At 49.3% G+C, this 18,990-nt stretch overlaps 6 protein-coding genes across 6 annotated transcripts; 4 read left to right on the top strand and 2 right to left on the bottom strand.

Moving 5' to 3' along the window:
• Window positions 1-671: 671 nt before the first annotated feature.
• N7446_000989 (stearoyl-CoA 9-desaturase sdeA) lies at window positions 672-2,541 on the top strand. The gene is made up of 2 exons (XM_058509756.1): window positions 672-1,101; window positions 1,158-2,541. Exons 1-2 carry the CDS (start codon window positions 864-866, stop codon window positions 2,285-2,287), a joined length of 1,368 nt encoding a protein of 455 aa, XP_058378735.1. The 5' UTR covers window positions 672-863; the 3' UTR covers window positions 2,288-2,541.
• Window positions 2,542-3,984: 1,443 nt separating this feature from the next.
• N7446_000988 (Six-hairpin glycosidase) lies at window positions 3,985-7,393 on the bottom strand (the record flags this gene model as incomplete). The annotated part of the gene is made up of 4 exons (XM_058509755.1): window positions 3,985-5,214; window positions 5,270-5,557; window positions 5,607-7,325; window positions 7,382-7,393. The coding sequence occupies 4 exons, from the start codon at window positions 7,391-7,393 to the stop codon at window positions 3,985-3,987; spliced, it is 3,249 nt and encodes a 1,082-aa protein (XP_058378734.1).
• A 1,316-nt stretch (window positions 7,394-8,709) lies between these two features.
• N7446_000987 (NADP-dependent oxidoreductase domain-containing protein) lies at window positions 8,710-9,790 on the top strand (the record flags this gene model as incomplete). The annotated part of the gene is made up of 3 exons (XM_058509754.1): window positions 8,710-8,848; window positions 8,920-9,710; window positions 9,761-9,790. The coding sequence occupies 3 exons, from the start codon at window positions 8,710-8,712 to the stop codon at window positions 9,788-9,790; spliced, it is 960 nt and encodes a 319-aa protein (XP_058378733.1).
• An 891-nt stretch (window positions 9,791-10,681) lies between these two features.
• On the top strand, window positions 10,682-12,195 carry N7446_000986 (fungal specific transcription factor domain-containing protein; the record flags this gene model as incomplete). Its single annotated transcript, XM_058509753.1, has 5 exons — window positions 10,682-10,787; window positions 10,863-11,143; window positions 11,195-11,404; window positions 11,465-11,539; window positions 11,617-12,195. The coding sequence occupies 5 exons, from the start codon at window positions 10,682-10,684 to the stop codon at window positions 12,193-12,195; spliced, it is 1,251 nt and encodes a 416-aa protein (XP_058378732.1).
• Window positions 12,196-12,637: 442 nt separating this feature from the next.
• On the bottom strand, window positions 12,638-13,552 carry N7446_000985 (uncharacterized protein; the record flags this gene model as incomplete). The annotated part of the gene is made up of 1 exon (XM_058509752.1): window positions 12,638-13,552. One exon carries the CDS (start codon window positions 13,550-13,552, stop codon window positions 12,638-12,640), a length of 915 nt encoding a protein of 304 aa, XP_058378731.1.
• Window positions 13,553-14,252: 700 nt separating this feature from the next.
• N7446_000984 (acyl-CoA thioesterase) lies at window positions 14,253-14,932 on the top strand (the record flags this gene model as incomplete). The annotated part of the gene is made up of 2 exons (XM_058509751.1): window positions 14,253-14,606; window positions 14,666-14,932. 2 exons carry the CDS (start codon window positions 14,253-14,255, stop codon window positions 14,930-14,932), a joined length of 621 nt encoding a protein of 206 aa, XP_058378730.1.
• Window positions 14,933-18,990: the final 4,058 nt, after the last annotated feature.

The raw sequence follows: 18,990 nt of genomic DNA, 5'->3' as shown, positions 1-18,990 counted from the left end.
TTCTTTCTGAATTCTTTTCTTTCTCTGTTGATCACTTCTGGCACTTGACATTGACGCATCGTTGAACCATGATCTGCTGGATCTGCTTGACCTCGCGATATAACGGAATGGTTGATGTTAGCAATGATGTGACTTCGGTCACGAAGGTGACACTGTCTGTGCAGATCCGGAGACGGGAATGAAGAACTTGATTGTAACTGGAGGATCAGTTGCCAGGCATCTCTCAAACATTTTGTTGAATTGGGTATGTTGTACTGAATGGCCATGACTTCATTGGTATCACCGAGGTTCAACTACAGGGCTGTAATCGAGGTTTCGCGAAAGGCCGATCAATACGGAAACAGTCCATTGCATTCTGTAAGGCATAGGGCGTACAATCCCTGTATGGCGGGTATTTGCCTCCGGGCAGGGAAATCTGCAGAAAGAGTACAATGATTGGATGGTAGAAGTGGCCTGATCCCTAAGAATTCCGACGAAATGATGACATAAGATAGCTGACCTAAGGTCTTACTTAAGCGAACTCCCTGCTGATCTAAGATTTGCCATCGCTCTCCGCCAATCACAGCTGGAGGAAAGCGTTGGGGCTGGCCGGACCCAACAGTCGCCGGAAACATGAGGCACGCCACTCCAGAAGAGCAAAGTTCTATCGGGGGAAGCTTATAATTTGTTGTCTTCTTCTCTCTTGACTGCCTCGGGATCTTGTGATGGTCAATGTCTTCATCCTTTTGATTCGTCTTTGATTTGTCTCTGTGCCAAGTTTCCCCATATCCGATCACCGTCTCCCCAACGTTGGTCCCAAGTGGGCCCCAAGTATAAAAAACCCTCTCCTCCTGGGTTTCCAATCTTCAACACACTCATACACCATGTCGTCGAAGGTTGATGCCTCACGCCCGCGGGCGGCTGAGACCAAGAAGGTGCACATTGCGGATACTCAGATGACTCGCCAGAACTGGTACAAGCATGTCAACTGGCTCAATGTCGTTCTGATCCTTGGTGTGCCTCTTTCCGGCTGCATCCAGGCCTTCTGGGTGCCTCTGCAGCTGAAGACTGCCATCTGGGCTGTTGTTTACTACTTCTTCACTGGATTGGGAATCACTGCTGGTAAGTTGAATTGACCCGAGGGGGCCGAGAACAGAAGCTGACTGTCTTTTTTCCAGGTTACCATCGTCTCTGGGCTCACTGCTCTTACTCGGCCACTTTGCCTCTCCGTATCTGGCTCGCTGCCGTCGGCGGCGGTGCTGTTGAGGGTTCCATCCGTTGGTGGGCTCGGGATCACCGTGCACACCACCGTTATACCGACACCGAAAAGGATCCCTACTCTGTCCGCAAGGGTCTCCTGTACTCGCACCTGGGATGGATGGTCATGAAGCAGAACCCCAAGCGAATTGGCCGTACCGATATCAGCGACCTCAACGAAGACCCCGTGGTCGTCTGGCAGCACCGCAACTACCTCAAGGTCGTCCTCACCATGGGATTGATCGTGCCCATGCTCGTCTCCGGTCTCGGCTGGGGTGACTGGTGGGGTGGCTTTGTGTACGCCGGTATCCTGCGTATCTTCTTCGTGCAACAGGCCACTTTCTGTGTCAACTCCCTGGCTCACTGGCTCGGTGACCAGCCCTTCGATGACCGTAACTCTCCCCGTGACCACGTCATTACCGCCCTGGTCACTCTCGGCGAGGGGTACCACAACTTCCACCACGAATTCCCTTCGGACTATCGCAACGCCATCGAGTGGCACCAGTATGACCCTACCAAGTGGACCATCTGGACCTGCAAGCAGCTCGGCCTGGCCTATGACCTGAAGCAGTTCCGCTCCAACGAGATCGAGAAGGGTCGTGTGCAGCAGCTCCAAAAGAAGATCGACCAGAAGCGCGCCAAGCTTGACTGGGGTACCCCGCTGGACCAGCTCCCCGTCATGGAGTGGGACGACTACGTCGAGCAGGCCAAGAACGGCAGAGGCCTGATCTCCATTGCCGGTGTCGTCCACGACGTGACCGACTTCATCAAGGACCACCCCGGTGGCAAGGCCATGATCAAGTCTGGTCTGGGCAAGGACGCGACCGCCATGTTCAACGGTGGTGTCTACTACCACTCCAACGGAGCCCACAATCTGCTCTCCACCATGCGTGTCGGTGTCATCCGTGGCGGTGGTGAAGTCGAGATCTGGAAGCGTGCCCAGAAGGAGAACTCCGAGTATGTTCGCGACGACTCAGGTCAGCGTATCATCCGTGCTGGCATGCAGGTCACCAAGATCCCCGAGCCCATCCCCACTGCGGATGCAGCTTGAACTGATGATATATTTTGATCTTGCATTGTGGGTTCGGGGTTGGCGTTTCTTTTCTCTTCATTCCAGTCTTTTCAAAAGCCGCCTGTGACGCACTTCATAGATAATTTCATGAATTAGAAACGAACTTTTTATATGATTCAATCATTCAGTCAGCTGAACGGTAAACTGCAACGTTAGTTTAGTATTGGAAAGGGTGTAAACATGAAGAACATCGCAGACTTGAAAACTTCGAAAAGCGGGGATTTGCCTCTTTCACATGTCAGAGCCCCTTTAATTACAAGTAGAATCTGAGCACCTGTGAAACGACGCCGAAAATGACCGCTTTTGGCGCCAGAAACGGCTCCCTTTCCACCCGTAACTTTGCACAGGGAGCCTCTGGTTGACCGCCCACTACCCCTGTACTGCCCACTATTCTGCACCCATCCAGCACCGTTCGTCGTCATCCTCTGGTCCTAATGTTGCCGCTTGACTTTCCACGATTGTTCGCCCCGTTTCCACTCGCGACCAAAAGGACGTCGAAAATGGCTTCCCTCTGCCTTCGTGGCCAACCTGGCCGAGCGCCTATACTAGCACGTTTTGGCTTCCAGGTTCAACAGGCGGTGGAATCAATAATGACCGCAAAGTGATGTAGAGCTGATGATAACGCTTTGTTAACAGAGACCCCACCAGTTCCTTTCTTTTTCAATCTGTGTATTTTCGTTCGCTTATCCGCTTGATTCTGCCGTGGAGGGGGAGATGATCGAATGTTGGGATGCAAGCTGGAGAGGTGGCCTTAGGCTAGGCCGCTGGGGCCCTGGAGAACCGGTCCAGTTCATCGAGACCTCCTGGGGTACATAATTCAAAGCGAGCGAGAGCCCATTCTTCAAAGTCTATAGGGTCGCACTTTAGGCTTGGGCCAGAAAGCCTGTTGGAAATGAATGAATCTCGCCTGCGCGAACGTAATCTGTTTCCCTCCAGATATATATTTGGAGCACTAGTACAGCGTCCACCCGTCGCCCAGAAAGTCCTATGACATCTATCTATACGGAGGATCAAGTTGATTTCCAAGCAAGTAAATTTTTAAATGCATATTTATTGGTGACCTCACACAGCCAAGATGGATTCAGGAACGTGTATAGTTTGGCCGGAACGGATCACCTGTCGCTGCGGTCTTAAACCGTAGCGTCAGATAGGGCCCGTTCGCGCTCCCTTGTAGGGAGGCAATGTGTCTGTATATTGCAATGGTTTCTGTGTATAAAGGGAAAGTGGGAGGGACAAAACGAGTCTTGAACGCGTGAGAGATGACGAGCTACCAGCAGAGGCGAGCAATTGACTCCCGTGAGGCAGTTGCAGGAGGGACGAAGCCCCTTCGTAGGCCTGTAGGATCTGTGCGGGCATCACTTGAGGCAACCGCATTAAAACTTCTCCCTATCTGGATACATATACTGCTTCAAACATCGCCAACACTAACAACAACAGGATCTCCGATACCACAGGCATGTAGCATGCCTCAAGATAGATTCAATCCTTGACTGATCTTATTTCACATACAGTCCAAACTTTACATCTTGGAGCGCCGTGATTTTATAGGGTTCAACAAATTTTGTATTTTGCTGTGAAAACAGTGCCCCAATGGGAAAATTGAAAACTGAGACTCTATATCTAAAAAGAGTCTATCCTCGGGGGATTCATAAATGAAACTCGGGAAATAAAGGTAATCAGCCTCCATAAGGTTGAGACAGTTTCTGCCGACGCTGACCCATGGAAACCGCATTCGATACGGCAGCTGCGGCATGCGCATTCATCTTTCCCTTAGCAGGTTCAGTGCCTGAGGAAGCCTGGTCGTTTTTCTTGTCTTTTCCGAGAATCGCCCACTCGGCAACAGTTGCGCCAGTACCATTCTTGGCCTGCACATCAACAGGGCCGAGGGCTTGGTTTCCCACGATGAGTAGAGAAGCATATCGTGCTGCGGGCACGGGGGCTGACAAAGTCACGTTGGTGGTATTGCCAGTGGGGATGGCTATGACATCGAGATTTGTGGTCTCAGGGTCGTAAGGACTCGATTGAGTGATGTTGCTCAATGTGTGAACAACTGTATAATCTGAACTTTGAGGGGAGGAAAGCGCCATCGCAGGATTTTGCAGGGTCTTGTTGTGGAAGATCACTGTGGCATTGACCGGGGGTGCTTGCGCCCAGTCGAAAAGGAAGCCGGAGACCATAGTGCCGGCCTCTTCCTCGTCGAAGGAGACCGTCACAGAGGCCACATCAGATGCGAGTGAGGGCTGCCATTTTGTCGAGGCTGCACCATCCACTACGGAGATAGGAAATTGACCAGGCTCAAACGCGTCGGAAGAGTAAACGGGCTGGCATTGTACGAGGTTGCCAGGCACTGTATTCTCGGACCCACTCTGTCGTGTGGGAATGACAACGGCGCCCTTTAGAGGGAGGTGATAAGTGGTGGCGTTGGTCTTTGGGCCAGAGTGGATCGTGATTGTCTTGTTGGCAAAGCGCTGATCGGCGGTATCAAGGGCCGCAATTCCTACGGCATGGCTGATGGTCGTATGCGTGTAGTTTGACCATGCAGATATAGGCCACCCGCGCCAGTAGAAGGTGCGATATTTGAGGTATGGAACCTGTGGAGGCAAGTTAGGATCGACATAAAGGACGTCATCTGGCAGCAGTCGTAGCCCAAGATAACCATATATGGCGACCTGGTTGGCACCACCGTGACCAGTCAGAAAGGGGTATGCCGGGTGCGTGCCACCGTTGAGGGTAGGGTTATCCAACAGCTGCTCCGACATTTGGAAAAATGGTGCGCGGGTATAAGGCTTGTACGAGTACTGAGCATATGTGTAGGCTGAGCACCCGGAAGGCGCCACCTCGTTCGCGACGATAGAAAAGATGGCCCAGGTCATCGCAGGGCCATCGGCAGACTGTTTGGCAGCGTACTAGATAATCGGGTAAGCTTGGACAGTTCGTTTGGTAATTCACTTAAATGCTTACGTAGTCCAGATCATCCAGTGAGTTCTGAGTGGTGTAATTGGCAGTATAGCCCAGGGGATAAGTGACCATAACGACATCAGCTTGCTTGACCACTCCGCTTCCATTCATGGCAGTGAACTCGAGAGTCACGTCATTATCGCGAAGTACCAAAACATTCTCGGCCATTTGATCCCATGTGGCATTCTCCTCAAGCCCAAATTGCTGACGAAAGGCGTTGGCGTGTCGGAGGGTCTTGGCAATGAGCGGCATCGTGAAGCCACCCGCATCAATATTGTTGGCGTACTCGTCCTGGATCTTGTCAGTTACTTATCTTGCGAAGAGCGAGGTACGAACTCACAGGGTTAGTCATGTTGGTCAATGTCCAATAAGACCCATTCCGAACCAGAAGATCCCCATAGAGGGTGGCCACCGAGTCATAGATGGGGAAATGTTTTTCTTTGAACAGCTGTGTATCACCACTTGTAACCCATTGGTTGACCATAGAAATCCCGATATCTCCGTTGACATGATACTGGTAGTCCCAGCAAGGGCCGGTAGCTGTGCAATTACCAAACCGTCCGCTGGTCCAAGGGAAGATGGCAGCTGACGAAGTGAAATGGGTCTGGTTCTGAGATCCTGAGAACGCAGTCTGAATGTTCTCCTGTGCTTGCGCATATTTCGCCACACGGTAATTGGTGAATGCTTCGGACGCTTCAGGGTGAGAGGTAACAAGACCGGGCTGCATCCACACATCCCCAACCCAGAAGAATAGGCCACCGTAAGATTCAGACGATAAACCGCCATCTGAAATACTGTTCACATTAACCGGGGCTCCCGGGACTTGTTTGGCTGCATTCTTGCCGACGGTATTCTGCAGCAAGTAGTATGTGCTGGTCACGGAAATGATTGCAGAATCAATGATATTGTTGTCTGCAGGTAGGGTTCCGTTCGGGAACGCATAGTGGTCAACAGAGCTCTCAGGCATAACACTTGCCCATTCAATGATATGAGATCGAATAGACTCAGTGTAACCATTGCTCATTGCGGTGGAAGCGGCATTTTTCGCTGTTTGTTTCGGGTCCTGGAAGGCATCCGTAGAAGCTCCTCCGACATATTTGGTGACGCGGACTACCTGACCAGGCTTGAACTTCACGTTCATGGCTTGCGCAATAGACGATTCGTGGACATGAACATATGGCTTGTTGGAAACAATCCTGCGAGAAGTGAGGTCCACATTTGACGAGCCAGTCATGTTGGCGTATATATAGGCCGTAACATTAGCGATACCATTCGGTCGTACAGCCGAGAAGATAGCACCGTTGTCCTGCCCAGTCTCCACGAAATCTGTACGCACTGCACATGCTCCATCGATAACATTCACGATGGTCGCCTCCGATTCCTCAGATGGGATAATCTCCATGTCCACCATAGCCTGGTTGATGTACAGCTTGTGGGCGAGAAGACGGTAGGTAATCTGGTACGATCCCTTGTTGCCCCGGGGCATCCATTTATAGGACCAGACCAAGACGCCTGATTTAAAGTCGTATGTAGTCCTAAAATTGGTGATGGTCTTGTTGTCCACCTTTGCGTCCAAATAAGTATTATTTCCAAGATCCAAAATGATTCCAGCCCAATGGGGGACACCGCTGATGACACTGTCGCCGCCGTACTGGGACAACCAAGGAAAGTTGCTACCGTTTGTGGTAGGCTGCGAGTCAAAAAACCCACTGATCGTTGCAAAGGACTGGCGGGTAGAGAACAGTGGCCAACCGTTGGTATCATGGGGACTATCGATTTCAAAGAAAGGACCAGCACTGGCAACATTGATTCCTAAGTACCCGTTCGCCACGGATCCTCGCGATTGAAAGCGACCCTGTTCCAAGTTGGTCGTGCTCAGAAGCCAATTTTCTTCGTCCCAGGTCACGCCTTCGAAGTCGGTCTGGTACACATTGTTACTGAAGTTGGCCGCGGACCTAGGGGCGGTGTATTTCTCGATGTTCCTGATAACCCGATTGTTGGGAGCACCGCTAGCAGATCCAGGCTGAAAAAGCAGCGGCAGAATCGCGCAGATGAAGGACTAACAGAACATGTTAGACTGCAGTTATTTTTGGACATGGACCTACTAAAGCTCACTTTGAACTGCATATTGCAGTCTCACCACTTTGTCAACCAGCTCAGGTTCTCACTCAACTAGATCTAGGTGATCGACTGAGGAATATGCGATCAGCACTGTTCACGGGGTAAGGAGAATCCGTGGCGATCGTGGAGAGATGAAGATGAGTCTCAAGGAAAGATAGAGATTTTAAGTGCACTTTCCTGACTCTTTATATAAAATTTATACCAATTCAAACATATAGAAATTAAAATCGCTCAAACAATGCAGCAATGAACGCGTACGCCACCCGTCAGCCAAGGCACTAAGAAAATGTTGTATGAGGCTGCCTGGTGGCTTGCATGACGTGAACGGATCTGCGTCTACAAAAGAGTCGGGAAATGAGGAGACAGCCACAATTATGATGGTATAGCACTGGCTATTAAGGCCAAAAGCTTACGTTGTCGGCATTCTCCACGGGCTCAACTTGGTCAAGTTGGGACCGGATCCCCGTAGGTCGTCGTCATATAGTCCAAGAGAAGGTTTGGCGCGAGGGTTTTTGCGTAGGGATCTGGAGAACCGAGTTCCCAAGGTTGGGGGTTTGTTTAGTAGATTATCCGATAAAAGCCCGTTTGAAGGTTATTTTAGAGTAGGATCATCATGCAAAGCCAAAATCTAGGGAAATTCAATGCGTGAATTAAGTTTGATATTACAATTTCTGTAACCGAATCACAAAGTGGAGACAACTCCACATATGTTGAGATATCATACTCATGGCGGTGGAAAACTCGGTGTTGTATGTGATAATTGAATCCTCTATTAATTGATCAACCGTCAGGCTAATCTTATCTTAACTAACGTTTTCCTTGTGACCGAAACGTGCACCAAAACAGAGGAGCATATTGCCGACGTCCAATTTGATTAGTATTGGGGGAAGTTGCGTCCTCCCCGAATAAGTAGGAAATACTTCCATGCCCAACCCGGGATACACGGCACACGAAGGCAATTAAACCCGCGAATTGAGTTTACGGGTCGTCCAACGCAACACCCTTTTCAAAATCAGTCCAGCTTCCAGGCAATCAGCAAGTCTTCAACGCATAACTCGACCCCCGCCTGAGCCGTCATTTCTGAATACAACCTCCACCTTAATTCTCCAGAACCCGACGGAGATGGTCGCACGTATGGTTACATTATGCCATCGCAAACTTTAAGTTAGGAGCGACCTGCTCATATTGGTAGCGAGTGGAGCCTTATGTCTTTATAAGTATCTAGCTGGCATCCTTTCAAAAGTGAGAAATCATCAAAGCTTTGTCTATCTCTGCTCATATTCGCAAAAAGTGTGGGGAGTGTGGCATTTTTCTATATCACCATGAATACCCTTAAGTTAGCGAGTGGCACCCAGATGCCATTGATTGGATTTGGGCTCTGGAAGGTCCCGAAAGAAAGTTGCGCGGATGTCGTATATAATGCCATCAAAGCCGGATATCGCCTGTTTGATGGTGCGAGTGGTATGAGATTCCCTTGTGTCCTGCCCTTCCTTATCTCGATCGGTCTCACTGACATCAACCAATCTGTTTAGACTACGGCAATGAACAGGAGGCAGGACATGGAGTGACACGAGCGATCCAGGATGGTTTAGTCAGAAGAGAGGAGCTGTTCATCGTGTCCAAACTGTGGAATACCTTTCACGAAGCGAGCCAAGTGGAGCAGGTAGCGCGCAAGCAACTAGCAGATTGGAACGTGGACTACTTTGATCTGTACTACATGCACTTTCCCATTGCATTGGAGTATGTGGATCCTGTAGTTCGCTATCCTCCTGGGTGGTTCTTCGATGGAACCAGCAACCTACGGCCTAGCACTGCAAGTATCCAGGAAACGTGGCAGGCAATGGAAAAACTGGTTGAGCACGGCCTGGCGAAGGAGCTAGGAATTGCGAACTTTTCCGGATCTTTGGTTATGGATCTTTTGCGATATGCACAAATTCGGCCTGCTGTTTTGCAGATTGAGCACCATCCATATCTCACGCAGACGCAGTTGATCCAATTTGCACAGGCCGAGCAGATCACGGTCACTGCGTTCTCATCATTTGGGCCCCAATCTTATTTGCCATTGAACAACTTCAAGACCAAATCAGTTACTTCTCTTTTGGAACATCCGACCATCTTGACAGTTGCAGAGAAACATGCCCAGGCGCCATCGCAGGTACTGCTCCGATGGGCAACACAGCGGGGAGTTGCCACCATTCCCAAGAGCACGAACCCCGACCGGATGACGCTCAATTTACAATCAAATTTTTTCGACCTGGACAAGGAGGATATCCGGACGATCAGTGCGCTGAATATAGGTTTGAGATTCAATGACCCTATGGATGTACGTATGGGACTCTCCTACTGGACTATCATTCTAATATTGAGATATAGTTTGTTTCTACCTTTCCAATCTTTGCATAAGCGAATGCCCCGTGTCGGTTGATGTCACAGATTATCTTTTTCCTTGACTCTCCTCCGGTTCCTGGTCCGCCTACACACACTGTTGCTTAATCATCTTGGCGATAGGATCTGGTACTTTTATGCCCTATGTTCCACAGATTTGCTAGGGATCCGCTAGATCGCTTCCACAAAGTCGATACCTAGAAGGTAACTCCAAAATTAGTGCGGCGCCCTTTTAGAGTGGGACCATCGTGCAGAACCAAAGATATAGGGAAATCCAACGCGCGAATTAAGTTTACATTGCAGTTTCGGTAACCCAATCACAAAGTGGACACAACCCCACATACTCTATTTATGAACATGAGTCAGCGGCTTGGCCCGTCACCCTCCCATTGGACATCCTTGGGAATAGAGACATGTTCATAGCTTTTGCCACTAGCCCAAGATCACCCGACATATAAATTTTATATGTTCCAAGATTCAGACTCATGATATTTCGGGCTCTCCGTCGCATACGCCTTCCCTAAAACAGCATCATAGAAGTGCTTGACATGACTTTCTCCTCGGAAGGAATACGGAGACGGCGAGTTGCACCCAACCGGGGGAGCTGTCTGACGTGTAGGAAAAGACGGATTCGATGCCCACGTAAGTTAACAAAGTCAAGTATCCCTACCAAATTACTTCGTCTAATACGGCCTTGCACCAGGGAACAAGCCTGCGTGTGAACGGTGCTGGAATGATAACAGGGAATGCATCTATGGTGAGTGTTTGCGCTGGGAGGAGGACAGCAACCTCTTGGGTGTAGCGCATGGCCGGAGCCGCCAGACCTCCCTAGATATTCAGGGAGACACATGGACAATATTAGCGATCAAACGAAAAAATTTCCATTTTCTTAACTTTGGGGTCGGTGACATGGATAGCACGAGAGCTTCCCTCTCTTCAGTGCGGTCCATCCGTTTCTCGCCGATCACAAACTCTAGCCACTGGTCGGAATATTCAAATGACCTCTATGGATACTGTTAGTCTCGTTGGTTCCTCTTTTGCGTTGACGCACTGATTTTCTTGGCTTGGCTAATGCTGGATTGGTGGACAGACTGTGAACGGGTATGCCAAAGCATGACTTTGGTGGATGATTCGTCCAACGCTTTTCGCCGAGTTGTTCTTCCTTTGGCTCTTCAAAACCCGATCGTTTTGAATATGGTGTTCGCGCTCGGTGCGTTGTCTCTGGCTCATACCGGCCGCAATAAGTTCCTTTCCATCGCCCTGCATTACAAAGTCCAAACCATTCGATTGCTCCGCCACAACATCTCTCACCCGACATCCGCATTGAACGATTTCAATCTGATTGTGGTTGTGATGTTATGCGTTTTTGAAGTACGACCTGCCATCCCTATCCCACACTCGTTTTAACATGAAGTCCTCTAGGCGTCGGATAGTGAAGACATCACTTGGTCTATCCATCTTTGTGCAGCAGTTGACATGCTGAAAGCAAATATTCGAACAAAAATGTTCGCTTTTTCACCTGAGGTCTTGAAATTTGTCGCCCAATTTTTCATTGCTAAAGAGGCACTCGGTGGAACTGCGTGTGGGAAGAGAGGCAAGGTGAAGAACTTCACAATACCTCGATCCGCAGAGGTCAGTTCCGCTCCTAGCTACCTTTCATTGTCTACAAGGAAAAGCTGAATGTATAGCTAGGTTGATCCATCCCTGGGATGCTCCCTAGAGTTGGTTGACCTAATCTCTCAGATCACAGATCTGTCTATGACGTTGGTAAGTTTTTGCCAATGCCAGCCCCTAGAACATGTCACCCAGCGCACGAACTAAGGTCTGTCGTGAATCGAATCCAGGAATTTGCACACGCTTGTGAGACACGGGATGAGAAAATGGATTTCTTGTGGCGTCGTTTGGAGAGCCTTATCCAGTATTCCCCGCCAGAGATATTATTAGAGCCATCCGAATGGCTCAACGAGGAGGGACAGCATCAGCAAGGGGATAAAGCCGCCCAGAATTGGCCTGGGACAATACTCCACCAAACATCTCTGCTGATGCATGTGGTTGCTAAGCTTTACTTTCTGGCGTGTCTTCGTCCGATGAACCCAGACCAACCACAGGTGCAGAAGCTGGTTCAAGACGCAATCGCATTACTCAAGCCTCTCTCCCCATGTCTCCTGCATCCTGCCCACCTGTGGCCGCTCTTTGTTTGTGCGGTCTATGCGGTAGTTGACGCAAACCGGGTTTTCTTCCTCGACCAGTTTGATCTTCTGCGCGGCCATTCCAACATTTATTTTGTGACAAAGTCTATAAAGAAGGCTAGAGAGGTGGTAGAGTTAGTCTGGAAGCGACGAGATATTCATCAGGTTCCAAGCTTTCGATGCGAGTGGGTGGAAGAGGTGCAGCCGATGATTCGTGGTTTATGCTTCAGATGATATACGTACAGAGGAAATGACATAGAGAGAAAGATAGGGTGGAATAAGGGAAGGAAGCCAGCCGCACATATATAATGTTAAAATTACACGTCAAACACCGCCTCTTCACTTCGTGAACAGCTGTAAATTCACATACTAACGTTATATCCCATACTGGTAAGTACTTTCTAAATTTGTTTCGGTACTGTTTGCACCTTCCCAAGTACCATCCATGGATGTCTTCCTAGATCACATCACAAACATATTCTTCACGATATTGAATACATCAATAGACATTATCCCGGTCACAATGAGGGCAGACAGACTCGACGCCTATGATTACAGTAATAGATACATAATATTAATATGGGAAGCACCAAGATAGGTGGATGGTGTAGGATTCCTAGAGCAGATATAGAGAAAAGCAACGGAGGCCGAATACAAATGTCAAAATCGTCTTGATTTAGACTTCGTTGGACATAGTGATCCCAGTGAATGCACTTTCTTCCCCTACATACATTCGCCTTTTGCCGCTGCCATCCTGGCTACATCTGTATATGCCACCGCCAAGGTCCGTGACATATATGGCTTGGTCATGGTAATTCATTGTCAATCCAATAGCCTCGTTGAAGTGATATGCGAGGATATGATGGCCCGACGCTCCACTCGCTTGTAGGTCGGAAATATTGAGGTAATTGAGAGTATTTCCCAAAGGCAGCTCGCCCCGGTCCGTCCAGTACAGAGTGCTTGACTGCTCCTCATAATGGAGGTCTACAGGTTCAGGCAGGCCCCCGACCAGACAGGTAATATCGGGTCGATTCTCAGCATTGTAGCCTGTTGGGATACTGATATTGGCTGCAAAGATCCGACCCGCAGAGCCCTTGGACGGACCTTTCTGTGACCAATAGAGCTTTCCGTTCTGGGTGGATATAGCTACACCCACACACCATCTTGACTTGTCTTCTTTGTGCCTTTGCATTTGCCAGTCCCCCGCTTGGATCAATGTTTCAAGTTCAGACCCATCGGTATTGCATCGCATGACTCTAAGTCCTTCTCGATCTGCAAAGTAAAGCTTTCCCGAATCGTGATCAAATTTGAGCTGCTTTGGTGTGTGGACCTTGCCTGGAGCTAGCACTTGCTGAACATCGCTCCCATCAGGGTTACAGGATAGAATGCTACCGTCATTTTGATCTGGGATCCCCATATTGGTCCAGTAAAGACGATCCTCGCGGCGTGAAAAAATAATACCGTCTGGTAACCGTTGCTTTCCCACAATTTCATGAAGGGCCGCGGTGCCTGGTTCCCAGACAATGATCCTGCCCGAATCGAATGGGGCGTCGAGACACTTAATTCCGGCATCAAGCAAGTATAGTTTCATTTTCTTTCCTGCGCATTCGGTGATAGTTGCTCCGAGATTGTGTACACTGAGGTACGTTTGCTGTTCTGGTTTATCTTATAGATGCCTGGCGCAAAGCAAATGATCATCACTGTATATAGAGTATTTCACCATTTCATGGACACGTCAGGAGGACATCATTATCCTACGCATCTAGAAACCTGCAGAACTGAATGTAAGCTACTTTGGTTCCCTGCATAAACAACGATGTATGGATGTGTGGTAAGCCTATAAGATGAGCATATCCTCAAGAGCTGTGTTACACATGGATTCATTTGGCCTACAGTGACGTAGCCTCGTAATATGGTTTGAATTCCAGTAGTCCACCGAAAGGGATACCTGCATATGGTAGAATATTAGAAATATCTAGATGCGCGGTAAGCCTATAAGGATGAGCATAACTTAGAAGCACTGTGTTACACAAGAGCTGATTTGGCCTGCAGTGACGTAGCTTTGTAACATGGTTTGAATTCCAGTAGTCCACCGAAAGGGATACCTGCATACGTTAAAAATACCAGAATGATGATGAGATATCTTACATGACTGGAATTACTAGCAATATTATATAGGTTTTACCCCCTAGCAACTTAAGAAATCTTTTAAATTTGAACCATAGTGACTTCAGGTAGCACTGTTTCGTTGACTGGTCATTATTTGACGCATACTTCCTTAATCCTCCATCATGGTGGTCAAGCCTACTACGCAGCTTGAAGGGTCTTCTTGCCAACATCCCAACGGCGGAGATTTCTATCGGCAGCAACGAGAGAAAGTTATCCAACAAGCGACTTCTATGGGCTTTGAGTACCACACGATGTCTGAATATCCACTCTCTTGGGCCGATGACCAGGACCCGTTCCAACATGTGGGAGTGGGTGCATATATGCACATGGTGGCCCGTTGCGGCCACCGACTCTTCGAGTCTTTCGAGGGACCTCTTAAAGAGAAATATGAGAGCCTGATCCGTGCCCAAGGCGTTGGGATTGTGACGAAGTCTTTCAATGTCAACTTGAAAAGTGCGTTAACCTATCCTGACTCGGTAAGCGACTCAAAACCCTTTCTAAAAGCTCTCATATAAGCTGAAAATCTTGAACACAGATCATTATTGCCTCGCGCATTACTGATGTTCGTAAGGACCGCATCATTGCTAAATTCTCTCTCTGGTCGTTGCAGAGAGCTATCATCACAGCGGAGGCAGACGTTCGATTGGTTTTTGTTGATCATCAGCGAGGACATCCTGTGGACTTGATCAGCCGAGGAGGGGTGTTCGCAGATCTACATGCTGATCTGACAAACAGAGCATCACAGTCCGACCGACTTGCCTTGGAATGGGTGGGAAATCAGAAGCGAGAAGCGAGAATGTAGTGGTATTGTGATAGTGGCTAACGGTTGGTTCCTGGGAGGATGTCCTAAGACCTGGTATAATGTAATAGGCGCCCCATGGAAGGGCTAGGTAGTTGTTCGATACGTCACTTGCTCTGAATTGACTACTGAGGCTCTCTTTCCTGATAGAAAGCTGGATTTACTGAGATATAGAAGGATGAGCTGTGGTTGACAGCCCAAAAGATGATTTCCATACGCGGTAACTTTCCATACGCAGTGGTTCCCCAGACGGAAGAGGGCTCCGTCAGGAATAGATTCTCCTGATCGTCAGCCAATATTAACCGTAACTGACATAAGCTAACAAACAAGGTACTTAGTTACGGGCAGAGCTGGGATTTGACGCCTGGGAAATACGGCAGAATTTTGGGGAAAAGGTTGTTTGGAGAAGGAGGTTGGTGTGTGTATTGTCCTGAAACGAGGAACGAGTGAAGGGTTTACTACCCGGCATGACCTGCGCGAAACTTGGCTGCTCCCAACTGCCAAACTCTGCCCTGAAACGAAGGAACGTAGTGAAAGGGTTTACAACCCTGCGCGAGCTGCCCGCCAACCTTTGCTGGCCTCTCACTGCCAAACTCTTCGTTTTTTTCGTTGCTAATTGGTGCTTTCTCGTGCCAAGGAATGCTCCTATTGACTGCCAATACGCTCTTCTCGTTTGCTGCTGCGACTCTCCAGGCTCTCCTCCGATTGCTGCTCTGTCTCTCCGCGCTCGCTTCTGATTGCTGCTCACCTACTTTCCTTTCCTTCCTCTTTAGGCTTTGTGCTTCCCGAATTCGTATTCGGCCTCTGTTGCTTTTTCTCCGTGTCTAGGGATCCCGGTGTTCCCGCTAGTCTTGGAGTCGGTGGGGTTCCGGCCTTCTCGCCTTTCTATTATGATTCCACCCTTATTTGTCCTGAGCATCCTGCAGATAGTACTATTATGCACTCATGCGCACGGTGACGTGTTCGACTTCTACTATATGAATGATCAACACGGATCTTTCTCGCTGGTCCCAACTTTTTCCTGTCGCTCCTCTCCCAGTGCGCCTTGGAACGGATGCCGTTTGCTGGTTTCAAGTCATCTCTTCTCTAATGACATCTCCTCCTGCGCAACGTTCTTTCTGCTCTGGTTGCGCCAGACCATGGCGCTCTACACAGTTTCGGTCCTGCGACAATTGCCGCAGGAGGGCTTCTCAACGGGCGGTCAGAGCCCGACAGCTTTCAGCTACTGTAGGCACGAGTAATATTTTAACTGGGCCACCTCCGCCTCTAACTTCCCCTACTGTTCCTGCCTTTTCGACGCTACATTTTTCGTGCTCTACATGTGCACGCCCCTGCCGGTCGTTGTATCATAGGACGTGTAATCGCTGCCGCCAGGCAGCTACACGGAGGACGGTAGCATCGTACCAGGTACTGGGAGTGGTCCGTCCTTCTTATCTGCTGCATTGTTGACCCTGTTCAGCACACACTAATGCAGAGACATTGATCGCAGCCTACCACTCCATCAGCAAAGCATGGCATCGAGAGTCTCTAGTAGCCGGGCGGCGGATCCCTCCTTTGCTCCGCGCGACAACCCAAACTCGAAACGTAGATCTACAAAACCTTCAGCCACTTGATATCTCACGCACTCTTGCGTACGAAACATCCGGCCTAAAATTTGTCCCATCGTCTACTTTGCAGGAATGGGAATCTCGACTGAAACGTTTCGCCAACCTTGATCATGAGGAAACCACAGAGCGTGAGGTTGCCACATCCAGCCTTCCACTTGACGATTTCGACGTCCAGGTTGAAGATAACATCTTGCAGCTCGTGCTGGCTAGTTCCGATATGTTCACTGATATAGATGATCGCCAGTTCCGGGTTGGCCAGCATCCCACTGGTGCCTCTCTTACATCCCTAGTCATCGAAGTGATCCCCCTAAATCAGAAACAACGGATGATCGTGGAGAGGGTGCTATCTGAGGCGTTGGTCTGGGCGGACCACCCTTATGACTCAGCGCAGCGCGAGCAGACTCTCCTCTACGTTGGAGGTGAAGGCGGCACGGGGAAGAGCCAGATCGTCAAGGCAATTGAAGCCGGTATGAGCCTGATCGGGCGGAAACACGAGGTGATCCTCATGGCCCCAACGGGTGCCGCGGCCGATAATATCGGCGGCAATACGTACCACACATCTCTCGGGATTTCCATCGACCGCTCACGAGGAACTGCAATGAGTTCCCGAGTGAGGCGACTCTGGTCTCGTAAAACCGTCATGTTCGTGGACGAAGTAAGCATGATGGATTTGACCATGATTAGCGTGGTTGATAATCACTGCAAGATCGCCAAATCTCTCGATAGATCCTCTACTGATCTTTTCGGTGGTCTTCCCATCGTAATCTTTATCGGCGACTTTTTTCAGTTTCCACCTGTTCGCGGCCCGGCACTATGGAAGGAACCACGAAGGGGAGTGGGTGAGGATGAGAACGGTCGGCTTCTCTGGCATCAATTCAAACAGGTGATCATCTTAGACGAGCAAATGAGACAGTCAGAAGATGCTCCGTTTCGTGACCTCCTATCGCGAGCGAGGGCAGGGACTTTAACTGAAGCCGATCGAACGGTCCTCAACAGCAAAACCATCACATCCCTGGCTAGCCCTCAACTGCAAGATGCCACCACCATAGTCAAGTTGAACTCTCTGCGACACCAGGTAAATCGCGTTCGGATAGAGCAATTCGCACACACGCGATGCCAAAATGTCTATATATTTCCTGCGCTTCATACGCGAACCAAGTCTACTGGCCCAATCAATTTGCGGCTCCATGCAGACGACTTGCTCCAGCAGCCGGACCAAGGCACTAAGATCCCCTTCCCGGGACTCTTTCTGTACACCCCAAATATGCCTGCAGTCGTACTGACTAACATCTGTACCCTGCTCGGCCTGGTCAATGGTGCTGCGGGGACTGCTGTAGGCATCGTGATAGATCAGACTGGTCCGTTTGTCATCCATAAATAGTCATGAACGTTGCCTGACACCTCTCTGTTAGCCGAATTCTTCCAAATCAACGACCTCTATATCATGTGCACCAAACCACCCGCCTGCATATTGTTTAAACCGGACAGACCCAAACCCACTGCGTTTCAAGACCTTGAACCTTCAGTCCTGCCAGTCTTTCCTTTAGAGCGATCTATCACCCTGAAAGGCTATTCGGTCCGTAGAACGCAAGTTCCCATGTGCCCCGCTTTCAGCCTTACCGACTATAAAGTGCAAGGCTCGACCCTTGTGGCTGCGATCCTCGACCTTAAAGATGACCCCACGATCCGAGGACAGGATCGTCACCGGAAGTATTGCTCGATGTATGTGCAGCTATCTCGACTGCGTTCCTCTAAAGGTCTTCATCTCCTGCAGAAACTCGACATGCAAGATCTTCGATTCAGACCTGATCCCCGACTACTAACTGAAATGCAAAGACTTCAGGACCTCGAGAAGGAGACGATTGCTGCTTGGCGTGAAGCTTCAAATAAATGAGACCGTGCTCCACCATAACAGAATAGTCCTTGCGATGAATCAACGTAAAGGTACTCGTTTTAGACCTCAAACTTTTGGTAGACGAACACTAGTAGCAATATATACTTAGGGGCCCCATCCCGTGATAAATAATTCAATTTAACTTTACGGATATATTTCTACTCACATGCTCAACCAATCACCCCTTTTGCCACATCGTACTGCGTGGCTTGGCATACATATATTTGACTCATACTTTTATCCGTGCATAATTATTATCCGCGCCCTATCAAAAGCAAGCGTTCATTGTCATACTATCTCTTCAAATCCAGTTCACTTCGTCAACCCTTTTCGTTTCAGGGCCACAGCGTGCGCAGCGCGCGCGTCTTCCAGTAGATCTTGACGCTGATCGGTCTGTTCCCTTGCCAAGAATTGCTTCTATTTGCTGCCGTTTCGCACTCCTTATTCGCGGCTGGTTATTGCAATCTCATGTGTGCAACTGTCACGCTTTCGCTCGTTTCAGGGCCATAGCGTGCGAAGCGCGCGTCACCAGTCTCACTCATCGGTCTAGTACTTGACCT

This window comes from Penicillium canescens, assembly GCF_028828765.1.
Source record: "Penicillium canescens strain IBT 15451 chromosome Unknown utg000001l_segment0_segment0, whole genome shotgun sequence".
NCBI classification, from domain to species: Eukaryota; Fungi; Ascomycota; class Eurotiomycetes; order Eurotiales; family Aspergillaceae; genus Penicillium; species Penicillium canescens.
The sequence above is the reverse complement of the archived record's forward strand: the minus strand, read 5'-3'. Positions and strand labels throughout refer to the sequence as shown.

Coding starts and splice junctions, on each gene's coding strand:
- N7446_000989 (XM_058509756.1), top strand. CDS start 864: ATGTCGTCGAAGGTTGATGCCTCACGCCCGCGGGCGGCTGAGACCAAG. Junction 1,102..1,157: donor TGGATTGGGAATCACTGCTG/GTAAGTTGAATT, acceptor TCTTTTTTCCAG/GTTACCATCGTCTCTGGGCT.